The 13,108-nt window shown below is 39.8% G+C and overlaps 2 protein-coding genes across 11 annotated transcripts in view; both read right to left on the bottom strand.

Annotated features, from left to right (window-relative positions):
- The window catches only part of synrg (synergin, gamma), a 98,970-nt gene extending 98,267 nt beyond the window's left edge, over positions 1-703 (bottom strand). For 5 of the 10 annotated variants that reach the window (XM_069910426.1, XM_069910427.1, XM_069910430.1 and 2 more), the window contains exon 1: positions 633-702. In XM_069910426.1, coding sequence (XP_069766527.1) covers positions 633-673 — 41 coding nt within the window. In that variant the 5' untranslated portion in view covers positions 674-702. Of the gene's footprint in view, positions 1-632 lie in introns of all 10 variants that reach the window. The other 5 variants (XM_069910433.1, XM_069910435.1, XM_069910432.1 and 2 more) reach the window with 4 other exon arrangements.
- Positions 704-3,677: 2,974 nt separating this feature from the next.
- The window catches only part of ddx52 (DEAD (Asp-Glu-Ala-Asp) box polypeptide 52), a 28,631-nt gene continuing 19,200 nt past the window's right edge, over positions 3,678-13,108 (bottom strand). Inside the window, exons 12-15 of the mRNA XM_069910360.1 lie at positions 9,757-9,832; positions 7,790-7,861; positions 6,159-6,251; positions 3,678-4,667 (exon numbers count right to left, since the gene is read on the bottom strand). Coding sequence (XP_069766461.1) covers positions 4,619-4,667; positions 6,159-6,251; positions 7,790-7,861; positions 9,757-9,832 — 290 coding nt within the window. The 3' untranslated portion in view covers positions 3,678-4,618. The remainder of the gene's footprint in view (positions 4,668-6,158; positions 6,252-7,789; positions 7,862-9,756; positions 9,833-13,108) is intronic.

The raw sequence follows: 13,108 nt of genomic DNA, 5'->3' as shown, positions 1-13,108 counted from the left end.
AGATACTGACACACGCAGATACTGACACACGCAGATACAGACACACGCAGATACAGACACACGCAGATACAGACACACGCAGATACAGACACACACACACATGACACACACATATACAGACACATATTACGGACACACACGCATATACAGACGCACACACAGAGAGACTGGTTTGATGAAGGCTTCCACTGGGCGATCACTGGGAGGGAGAGGTACCGAGAAAGGGCGAGGTGACGATCCAAAGTTCGCCGCTGAATGAGAGGAGGCCGGATGAAAGATGCATGAGGGGCCGATTTTCCTCTGCCACATGAATTATTCAGTGGGCAGCTCATCAGATTTCCACTCGGTTTGAAAGGCGGGACTAAACCCCGGCACTTTCTCCCATTCTACCCCCCCCCCTTTATTTTTGAAAAGAGCCACGCGTTTCGCTTTAATTTCAGACTGGAGGGAAGGGAAGGGAAGGGCCGGCGCCTTCTTCCAGGAGCCGGCCGGTTGGGAGGGGAGGGGGAGAGTTGTCGGCGGCCCGGTCCGGCCCCCTCATTCATCCCCCCCCGGACTCGCCGCCAACAGGAGAGAGAGAGAGAGGTGGGGGGGGGGGGGGGGTCGCGGAGAACCGAAGTCCCACCACTCACCCACTGCCGCTGCCTCCTCCCGATCCTGGTCGTAACGCCATCTTGATCCAACGCTTTGTCAAGCAGGAACTACTTCCGGGTCCCACCTCCTTCCTCTCCCCCCCCCCCCCCCGGGGTCAGCGCCTGTCAATCACCAGCTCCTGGCCCGGGTGGCTGAGGCAGGTGATTTGGAACATGCCAAATCATCCTACGTTTTTGTAAATCCTTTCACGCAAAAGAAGCTCATTGCAACGTAAACATCACGTCATTTTAAATCGTGCATGGTTTGACTTTTCATGCTCTGAGATTAGTGGGGCAATAGATTCTCAGATTTAGGGCATCACATCCAACCCTGAGATTCTTTTGCTGCGGTTGAGGCAGAATTACCTCTTAGTGGTGTAGTGCAAAAATAAAACCCCTGGACATTACTTGTTTACACGTGTACGTTGAATAAACTGACTGCAAATCAGTAAAATGCAAATGAAAACTGTCTTAATTGCCTTGATTGTTTGTTGTTGAGGAGTCTGATAGTGGAGGGGCAGCAGCTGTTCTTGAACCTGGTGGTGCAAGTTTTATGGCACCTGCACCCCTTCCCTGATGGTAGCAGCGGGATCAGAGCATGTGCCTCTTTGATGATTGCCACTGCTCCCTGTCGATATTCTCCGCGGTGGCAAGGGTTTTGCCTGGGGTGCGTCCACCACACAAAAGTGCTGGAGAAACTCAGCAGGTCACCCAGCAGTTGTTGGAAGGAAAGGGTAACTACTAACATTTTGGGCCTGGCCCCTTCATCAAGGGATGAGCAAAAAAGCTGAATAAGAAGTTGAGAGGGGAAGGAGCGCAGGTCAGAAGTGGATATGGGTGGGAGGATAGAAGAGGAATAAAAAAGAATTGGGGGTTGGGGTGGCTCTGAATGGAGAGTGCAGGGACTGTGGAGCTGGAGGGACAGAGAGAGAGACACACACACAGACTGACTTGGAGAAACTAACAGAAACTGGAGAAGTCTGTGTTAATGCCATCAGGTTGGAAAGTGCCCAAACTGAATCTTAAATATTGTTTTCCAATTTATGGGTTTCCTCGGTTTGGCAGTGCATGAAACCTTGGATAGACTCATCAGTGTGGGAATAGTGGGCAGAATTAAAATGGTTGGCCACTTGGATGTCGCTGTAATTGCAGCAAACGGAGCAAAGGAGCTCAATTAAACAATCTCCCAGTCTGCATCCAGTCTCTCCAACAGAGAGAAGGCCGTAACAGGAGCACCGAATGCAGTAGATAACCCCTGTAGATTCGCAAGTGCAGTGTTGCTTCACTTGGAAGGATTGCTTGGGGCTCCAAATAGTGGTGGGCGCAAGTGTAGCATTTCCTGCAAGCACAAGGGTAGGTACTGAGTGGGTTATTGGTAGGAAGGGATGAGGAAGTTCCCAAAGGGAACTGTCTCTACCGGAAGTGGATAGGGGAAGTGGATCTGGCGTCCCTTTCCCTCTCCATTCAGAGCGCTAGCCCTTGCCCTCATCACAGCCTTTTACTATTCTATCCTCCACATCTTTAACCTCTTACGTATTAGCCAGTACTCTTCCACCTACCCCTTCCTCCCTCAATATTTTATTCAGACATCCACCAGCTTTTTGTTCATATCTTGATGAAGGGTTCAGGCCCGAAACTTTGGTGGCCCTTTACTTCCTATAGAAGCCAAGTTTCACCAACTCATTTGTGTATTTTATTACAATCAGAGGAACCCACATTAGGAGCACGGAGTGTCATAAATGACCCCTACAGATTCACAAGTGAAGTATTGTTTCACTCAGAAAGATTGTTTGGGACCCCGAATGGTGGAGAGGGAGGAGGTAGGAGTGCGAGTAAAGCACTTCTTGCAGTCATGCAGTAGGTGCCAATAAGGCGATGGGTGGGAAAGGATGAGCGGATGAGGGAGCAGTTCCTAGAGAATGTGGCGAAGATGCAGCTGGTAGTGGTATCCCGTTGTAAGAGTCAGAAATTGTGGAGAATTATACGTCGCATGGGAAGGCTGTTGGGGTGATAGTTAACGATGAGAGGAACCCTGCGTTTGTTGCATCTGGGGAGGGGGGCCAGAACTGACGTGTGTGGAGTGGGGGGGGGGGGGGGGGGAAACAAGAGAAGCAGGTGAGGCTGAGTTAATGAAACTGCATTTTCTGAAGGAGGATGGCATGGAATGGAAGGCCTCATCCCGGGAGCAGTTGTGACCAAGACTAAGAAATTGAAAGAAAGGAATAGAATCCACACAGGAGTGAAACACAAAAGTCTGTAGATGCTATGATTGCAGTGAAATCACACCAAAATGCTAGAGGAACCACAGCTGTCTTTCAGCATCTTAAGGAGACAGATAGATTGCTGAAGCTTTCAAGGAATAAGCAAAGACTAAGCAAAAAAAAATAAAAACAGGAAAACTCAGAATAGAGACAGTGCTGACTGAGGGAAGGAGTCCAGAGCAACAAAAGATCTTAATTAGATATGATAAGGGGAGAGGTGAGAATTGATTTTGTCTGTGTGAGACAGAGGGGAAAGGGGAGAGAGGCAGAGCTGGGGAAAGGTGACAGGGGAAGAAGTGGGGGCTGGGTGGAGGGCATTAACAAAAGCCAGAGAAGTTGATGTTAATGCCATCTGGTTCTGGGTTGGAAGGGGAGTAGTCAAGATAACTTAGAACTCAGACCATTTTGACCCTGACAACAGATTTTTTGCCAAGTTACATTACATCTACCAATGTTTCCAAGTAATGTTGGGAGGCAATAAAAGTAGAACGATGCTGAGGAGAAAGAATTCAGAAAACACTTACAATTTGACTGCTTATCATTTAAAACTTTTTGTTTGAAACAGTCCATGCTAATCTTGCACTTCAATTTATGCATTTTGATAATTAGGTTCAAAAAGTGACTGTTCACCTGTAACACAAACAGCTCGATTTTCTTCAGGATAAAAACTGACCATAATAAACCCGAGAATTAGCTAAAATAGTAAAAAATTTGAACATTTCTAAAAGTGGAATTCTGTTTAAATACTTGAACTGTTATAAAGTAATTGACTGATCAGTTGCAGTGCATTAATTATCCAGTCTATCCAGATGGAATAATTTATTTAACCAGAAGCAGAAAGATAATTTGAAATGCTGATGGAGACTTCAAACACTGAGATTGGTGACCTCAGGGAGTTTCAATCAACTAGTCTTTGGGAATTAGCAAGAGATAAGGGGTTGACCAGTTTTTTAAAAAAAATATACAAGATTTGTAACAAATCAATGAGAAAATGCAAATCTCCACATTGACAACAATGAAAACTATTTAGTCAGTAAAAACAAGGTAAAATCACCTCTACTTTCAGTTTTATGTCCGTGCTTTCACCATATTTGAAATATCTAAAATACATCATCCTACACTCTTTCAAACAATGAGTTAAATACAGTTTTAAAGCCAAATTTTGCTTCTTACATTAGTAATGGATTACTTTTCTTTTCTTTCTTTGGTTTGGCTTCGCGGACGGAGATTTATGGAGGATACTTAATTAGAAAATAACAATAAATCAACTTTTCAAACTTTACCAGAATTCAGTCATACGTTTTGCTGTAACGTTACCCATATTAGTAGATTTCCTTCCATACAACAAAATCTTGTTAGAATGAACTTAAATAAATTATGTATCAGAAAAATAGAATGTTAAGTTCACATCCTCTTTCCTGTAACAGTATGTAATATTGTGGCATGTTAATTGTAAAAAAATTTAAAGGTACACAGACATCACAATGATCTGATAGAAAACGGGTGAAACTGCACACAAGCGTATCCAAAATACTTCAAAATTTGCAAATCAATTCTTCTTTCAAAACATTCAGCATAAATGGATTTAGGACAGAATCAGCTATTTATAAACTGTTCTACTATGAACCACAGTCTCTGCAAAGGGCATGTAGCTATCGAATATTAAACATTTGCAGTGACACTTCCAATAACAGCCTGTGAAAGCTTGTTGAGAACGGATGCCTGTTACAATGTCTGGGTCTCTTTTTTCTTTTTGCTCTTCTGAATCATTTTTCTGAAAATAAAACAAAAATTAAATTTTCCAGTTCACTAATTGGGATCCTGAGACACAACAAGACATAACGCAACATTTCATTTTTCCATATAATTATTTACGATTACTTCAACAATTCTTCTGGGAATCAATTAATAAACTTGTTTCTACATTTTGTAATCAGAATTTGCATCTCAGCAATCACCTTCAAAACTAGCTACAAGGATTCATCTTGTTTCATTGAGGAAATGTTTTGAAACAAAATGCAGAGGTTTTAATGAAAGATCAACTTGGGTTCCCACTCTGCAGATGCTACTTGACCTGCTGAGTATCTCCAGGATTTTGCTTTATTTCAGAAATTCAGTGTTAATATTCAAAGGGCAGTGAGGTTCGAGCAATGTGTTTACAGAACCAGTAAGGAGCTTGTGTGTTGTCCTCGTGGGTTTTCTCCAGGTGCTCCTGTTTCCTCCCATGTCCCAAAGATGTATAGGCCTGGTAGATTAATTGGTTACATGGGTGTATTCGGGCAGCATGGGCTGTAACTGAGCTGTATCTCTAAATTAAATCAAGTTTTCAAATTACAATAACATTTTATTCTAAAATGTTTAAATGAAGAAATCAAATACGAGCAAGTTCAAAACCACTCTCATTCAATCTGTCATATTGGGTTATTTTTTAAAATTTTAAATACCATCAGGAATCTAACACTTCTATCCAACATGGATTAAAAAATGCAATAATTTTATCTTTTGAGACAAGAATTAAAAAATAAAGATGAGTTAATGTAATAAGCATTCAAGTGCTTCATTTTTAAATGAATTTTCAAACTAAGGTTTACATAAATATTAACTTGTGTATCATGGCCATCAAGTCTTCTAAACAGTTTAGGGCAGCATGAGTGGCATAACGATTAGCGCAGCATCTTTACAGTGTCAGTGATTGGGACAGGGTTTCAAATCCCGCGTTGTTTGTAAGGAGTTTGTACATTTTCCCTGTGTTTGCCCTGGGGGCTCTGGTTTCCTCCAACCGTTCAAAACGTATCGAGGGTGGAGATTGGGCAGCACGGACTCGTGGGCCAAAATGGACTGTTACCGTGCTGTATGTCTAAATTTAAAATGTATTTAAAATAAACATTGAATCTGGCTTCAGGCTCAGAGTATTACAAATTTTACTTCAGAACTGACTTAATTTGTTGGGTGGCTTCAAGATAATCAAACTGGAAACAAATGGGGCAGCATGGTTAGCATAGCGGTTCACGCAACGCTGTTACATGGCTAGTGACCAGGGTTCGAATACTGTGCTGTCTGTAAGGAGTTTGAATGTTCTCCCCGTGGCTGCACGAGTTTCCTCCAGGTGCCCTGGTTTCCTCCCACCGTTCACAATGTACCAGGTTGTAGGACAATTGGGTGCAAATGAGCGTCAGAGGTCCGAGGGCTGAAAGGGCCTGTAATTGTGCTGCATGTTTCAAATTTAAATTTAATTCAAAATATAGGAAATTTAAAATAACCTTACTTCTTTCTGGCAGCCATTTCTAGGAAGTATTTTGGCATGGTCTTGATGCTTGCTCGTTTGATTGGATTTTTCATCATCCTTTTCCTTTGTTTACTGCAACGAAGGTAAGGTGGCAACCATTATTGCAAAGTCACGCCGTTAATAGATTGTTTCTTAATCGACACAAAAACTGACAACAAATTAATAAAACAGGCTAAGTATCTGACAGGCAAATTGATGAAAAACTAAATCTATCTACAATTGGCAGCATCACCACAACATACATTCAAGCCCATTTGGACTTTGGTTTTGTACCAATGATATTGAAGACACTGGCTTCAGACACCCAACTTCTACCTTCCCTTTCTTTGCATTCATGTTCCAGTCAAATAATACCAAAACATTCCTAAAGCATTTATGTTCCGCAATATAAAAGTTAGCCATCTAGTAAACATATTATCCAAATTCTCCATGAAATTTGTTAGGACTGTTACTTGAAAATAAAAACAAGAACATACCAATTGTTTGAAGAAAATAAGAAAGTAGAACAAGAAAATAAATTAAAAGAATGCAAACATTAAAAAAAAACAGTAATCTCACAAATGATTGATGTGGCTTTTTCTCATTCTGGGAAATGGATACTCCAGTAAACATGAATGATAAAGCCTGAATAAAACTGGAGTGCATTTGAAGATCATTTGTTCATTCCACAAATTTAGAACTTCTATCTACGCAGAATTGAGCTTAACGTAGAATTCAAAAGAGCAAAGAGATGGGAGTTTTGGACTCAGCCGGTCCCATCATGGGCACCAGCTTTCCCTCTCAAGAAAGCAACATTTATCATCAAGGACCCTCACTACTATGTCCTCTTCTCACTGCTACAATCAGGAAGGAGGTACAGGAGCACCCAATGATACAGAAACAGCTTCTTCCCCTCCGCCCTCAGACACTACCTCACTTTCTCTTCTTTTTCACTATTTAAAAAAAATTAACAGCAGTTTTTCACTTGTAACGGTGCCGTAAAAACAACAAATTCCGTGATACCTTCATGACAATAAATTCTGATATCAAATTCCTTTCTATAAACTCAGCTTCATTAAAAAGTACCAGCCAATGCAAAGAACAGGAAAGTAGGAAAAATTGTTATTTTAAAAAAAAAATGCTGCTCCCATTATACAGATTGCTATTAAATAATGCAATTCTTCCAAGATGTCAAACAAGATATGTTACTTGAGATGCTATTTCTAATTTACAGTAAGAGTACTATATTTATGGGTAAACTGAAGTTTTTTCTCATTTCCAAAGAAATGCACATTGTTTGTAAATGTTAATGCCTTGAAGCAACGAGTTTAACAAAAATTACTAAATATGAACATAGAACATTTACAGCACAGGCCCTTCAGCCCACTATACTGTGCTGACCTATGGAAACCTACTCCACAACAATCTAATTTTGTCCCTACCTCACACCCATAACCTTCTATTTTTCTTACATCCTTGTGCCTGAGTCTTTTAACTGTCCTTGATGTGTCAGCCTCCACCACCATTTTGGAGGTGACAACCTTGCAAGTCTTCCCAATCACCCAGAGCTAATGATTTTTATGACAGAAACACCAAGCAATAGCGTTCCTCATCTTAGTTAATACATTTACCTTTGCATTTTATCTATTTGCATCATGTAATCCGGTACAGGGCAGCCAGCTCGTTTGACGACATTTGCTATACTGAATAAATACAAAAATAAATTAACAAAAAAAGCCAATTTCTGGGGGGAAAAATTCAATTACATTTTGCCTGACAGTTCTGCATTGAGGTCACCATAAAATTCCACACAAGTTGTAAGAAACACAAGGATGGTTTCAATAGAGAACATCTGTGAAGGGCCATCATTAATTTATACATTTTAAAATAAATGGCTTGTCATTGTTTACGCGCTTTGCATGACAAAAAACATTAAAAGCACATCGACTCAGTTTGCTATCTATGTTTTTTTCAGCTTCTCTTACAGATAGGTTTGTTCTGCCTCTCTGTGTAATCACAATATGTCATACAAACTCTTGTTACTGCACGAGCTCTTGACAAGGAGGGAAAGTGAACAGGCTATGTGTTGCATATTTTTGATAGGAGAACCAAAATTCACGATCCAAAATACTGTTCACTGTTGAATGCAGCCAATTTATGAATGTCTGCACATTCAGTACCGAGAAATGTAGTAGAACAGAACAAAGTGCCTTGATGATGGAGTTGTATAAAAATTATCCTCTCGCAAATGATATGCTAGAACAGTCAGAATGAAAAAGAAATAATCCCCTCATAGCACAGTTCATCCTCCAAGTTCTGGGAGTCCAAGAGGCAAATCATTTGCACTTTTCTTGCATAATATCAAAACATCAAGAGAATAGAACATGATAACAGCAGTTGACTCGCTTTACACCCCCACACAACAGTGGACAGACATGAACCGAGTCATTAGAAAACAATTCATGTAATTTTCTTTCTAAATGGCTGAAATACTGGCATAAGCCAATACATCTCAAGCTGCTGTCTGCAAACCACTGGCCAGTAAGTTTGTTATTGGTGGTCCACAGTGATGGAAAGAAAAATATAATTGATGTAAAAAAAAAAGGTAAAACAAGTTTGAGAATATGACCAAAAATGATTCCTACTAGAATAAAGGTTCCAGTGGTCTGGGAAGGAGCTTGAGCTTACCAGCTGTCCCCTTCCCTTGCACTGGTGGCCCATGGGTTTGTTAGAGGTGGTTTACTATAAGTAAAGGCATACACAAAATAGGATGCGGATGAAGAAAGATCGAGATCCTCTGGGCTAAACATTTCCATGTTGAGCCAAAATTATAGAACATTGCATCTGGAAAATATCTGGGTCCTATAACTGAGCATCACCAAGTGATGAGCATAAAGGAACATTTTAGTCCCTTTTATTCTGCAAAGCTGCAGTATTCCCATAGACATGACCTGTCTTAGGAAGCCAGCTTGCATGTTCATGCAGAACCAATAAAGCTGGTTCTGCGAGCCAAATATGCTCCACCGCTGAAGCTACCCCCTTTGGAGGATCTCAGGCGAGCAAGTCTGGACCACCCAATCTCCCTTTGATTTTTTTTTAATATATATGCACAGAGGTCAAAAGGCATATAAAACCCGGCTTTACAGCTCTGTGTAAAAGGGGCTTATATGTACTCCTTTCATGGAGGCTGGGTAGCTTTAAAACTACCCAAGTGCTGCACATGAGGAATAACAGCATAAACCTTTGCAATCATGTTTTATAACAAATGGTTGCAAAATTAAAGCATTTGTTTCTCCAAGGAAAAACAATTCACTGAAGCAAAATTGACATTATTTCTTCATTTGAAAAAAAGCTTATTTTTATTTTGGTCTGTTAAAATATGTAGCACATGCATCATGTGTGTAGCACTTCGTATTCTCTTTAATGAGAATAATATCCAAAAAGAATCTAATTCACTTTGCTTATTATCTTTCCTGTCCCATAAACACATTACCATAAAAATAGAGGTGCACATTTACTTTGTATACCCAGTAATAAGCTGGCTTTCTTCAGACAATTCAGACCACATAATTTTCTGAAAATTCATGTTCAGACTGACCTTCGCAAAAGTGGTTTATCATCTTCTGTGAAAAATGTTATAGCCTTTCCTTGACGACCAGCTCTTCCAGTACGTCCTAGTTACAATATATTTGTTACCAACACTTAATAGTGGTCTTTCATCAACAGTAGAATAATGTCAGAGCCAATGTAAAAAACAAAACTAAAGTACAAAACTATAAAGGCATAATACAGATTCACCCTGCTTTACCAAAGTAAGAGCGTTCCTATGAAATCTTTCGTAAGCCGAAATGACGCAAAGTGAAAACCCATTCACTACTATTGAAGGTTATTTTTGTAAAAGGGGAAACCCATTCAAATTTCTTTTCGATAGCAAATACTATCTTTTCGATAGTAAAAAGCGAATTTGCGTAAAGCGAGTATTCGTAAAGCGGGGTATACCTGTAAATGGTAATTTTGCATAGAGTAGAGAAAGACAGACTTTAAAATCCGTAGGATCAGAAAACAAATTAGAGGATTTGGTTCTCAAATTCTGAATTGCACTCCATTCAAACAGAGAAAAACATATTTGTATATAAGAAGCTGGAAGTGGAATGGGAGAAAAAAGTCCTGGAAAATGTGGAAAAAGACCACAAAATTGTTTACTTGTGCCAGTAATATTTTAAAATACATCAGGGAATGTAGACTACACTGCAGGGAACCCTTCACTGCACTGTAATGTAAGCAACCCCTTCTTTAATAAGGAGAGCTGATCTGTATATAATATTCCAGGTGCAGTCTAACCAGGACCCCATTTTGTTGGAGCAAATAGTCTATAAACTTGTACTCGAATCCTCTTTTAGTAAAGACTAATATATGGTTTGCCTCCCTAACTTCTTGATGTGGACAAGTCAGGAACACTTGCATCTCACTGATGAGAACCACCTTTCAATCTTTTGACAGCTATTTACCAGTTTTTACAAGCAATAATAAAATTAATAAATTTTACAAAAGGTCAATTCAAATAATTTTTCTTTAATGTTTTAAACAATACCTTTTTTAAAAAAAAGTTTAAATAAACACAAAGAACTTTTTAAAATCTTGAAGTGGTAAGTGAGTGAAAAGAAAAAGTTTGAAAACCATTGTGCTGGAGGCTTTAAAATAATTGCAGACATAATTAGGTGAATTGTTAGTCTTTCACCTTAGGTAGATAAGCCTAAAATTAGAGGGCACAGTTTGAGGTGAAAGGGAAGATTTAAAGGTACTTAGAGAAACTTTAAACACACACACACACACACACACACACACACACACACGGCGGTGTGTATATGGAATGAACTGCCAAAGCAAGTGTTAGAGGCAGATACAATTACAATATTTAAAAAAAAACATTTGGATATGTAAATGGATAGTATAGGTTTAGAGGAATAGGGATCAAATAGAGGCAAATGGGACCAGCTTAGGTGAACAACTTAATTGGTACGGATGAACTAGGCCAAAGCCCCTGTTTCCATCCTGTACAGCTCTATGACATGAGAAGTAACCAAAAGAAATAAAGTAAACCAAATACATTGCTATATTAGCACAACAAGAAAGGATACAGGTAAAAAAAATTGGTTCAAAGTCTTCATACAAAATAATTCACATGGATGCCTGGACCACAGTCAAATCCTTGGAAACATTGTACGTCATTATGGGGAGACAACGTTTATATAGGATGGATGAGTTCCAATGGGTCATATAGGTCAATGTAAAGCAATGACCCATGTGGACTGGACTTGCATATGTTCAGCTGAATATTCACATAGACAGTCAAACTCTAATAGAAAAATGACTGTTAGTAATATTGTGTAGGGAAGAAAGAACTGAAGAGTAAAATATCTGAGTGATTTCCCTTCCATCATTAACAGGGAGACTCTACAAGGGCTGAGAAAAATACCATTGCATGATCCAGAATATGTTTACCTCTCAAAAGGTGGGGAACATTCTCTCCTTCCAGCTGGAGGATATAATATAATTTTCCTACTGCATCAATTAATTGCTGCATCAGCAAATATGCCAGCTTGTTCCAATTAAAAATGCATGTGATTTCCAAAGACAATCAAGGCCATCCATGTTTTTAGTCAACATTTTTCCCCACAACTGAGACCAGAGGTCATTCACTCAAATGTTATTGGCAACACGGAGGTGCAGAAGGCATTAAAAATCAAAGTACTTAAACTGAGCGAATGAAAAGCTGACTAGGATAGCAGTACATCCACATGGGGAAATAGCAGCATTCTAAAGCCTTATATATACAATTTTTAAACACGAACTCATTTTTCAAACATCAAAATCAGATGATTGAAGCTAATCAAAGAAAGGGTAACCAGATTCCAAAATTGTAGATGAATTAGATGTATGATTTCTGAATTACAAAAGAAAATATATTTCCCCATCAATATTTTCCACTTTTGAGGGCATCAGGACAATTCCACAGTTGAACTTTTACTATTTTGAGCATACGGCTGAATAACCAACAATCACAAGGTGCAGCAGGTGACAACCTTGGCTGTTTTTTCTATTGCCCCCCCCCAGGATGCAGAGGCCACTTCCAAAATCTGAATGGCTTAACAGTAATCACTCAAAGGCAAAGTCCAACGCAGACGCATCATGCAAGCTGATTATTGTACATGTCATTGAAAACAAATTTGCCAGGTGTTGCATCCTTGGGTAATACTTTCATAGATTATTATTCAAGCAAAAGCATCTTTTCCAAACTTATGCCATAGGTCAATGCCCATTTTGTTTTAGACATATAGCATAGTCACAGGCCATTTCGGCCTAATTGTCTGAGCCGCCCAATTACACTCAATTAACCTACACCCTCGGTACATTTCGAACAGCGGGAGGAAACCAGAGACCGTGGGGAAAACCCATGCAGACGTGGAGAATGTACAAACTCCTTTAAGACAGAGTGGGATTCGAACCCCAGTCCCGATCGGCGCTGCGCTAGCCACTACGCCAACAGTGCCGTCCTACGCCAATGAGGTTCGAAGAAACAAAACTAAAAGTACATTTGAAAGCTAACTTTCAAGAATATTGGGACAGCACTGAATTGTTTTGGTGCACAAATTACCGGGAGGTAGCTCAAAAATAGAAACACCAAACTTGCAGAGATGTTCCCTGAGGGATCAAGCATGGAGGACCTTGTGATGACAGCACACCTGAGAGCAAATTACTCACATATTCCCTGGGTATGGTTGGCAATTTTCAAAATAGTGCCTTTTTGACCAAATTGACCAGATTAAATGCTTCACAAAATAAATCCAGCAGACAAGGGATGCTCAGCCCTTCTGAAAAGCTAGCAAAATGATGCTATTGCATACAACATATTGTGAATATCATGAGGTTTTGTTGGCTTATGACTTTAA

This window comes from Narcine bancroftii, chromosome 14 (genome assembly GCF_036971445.1).
Source record: "Narcine bancroftii isolate sNarBan1 chromosome 14, sNarBan1.hap1, whole genome shotgun sequence".
NCBI classification, from domain to species: domain Eukaryota; kingdom Metazoa; phylum Chordata; class Chondrichthyes; order Torpediniformes; family Narcinidae; genus Narcine; species Narcine bancroftii.
The sequence above is the reverse complement of the archived record's forward strand: the minus strand, read 5'-3'. Positions and strand labels throughout refer to the sequence as shown.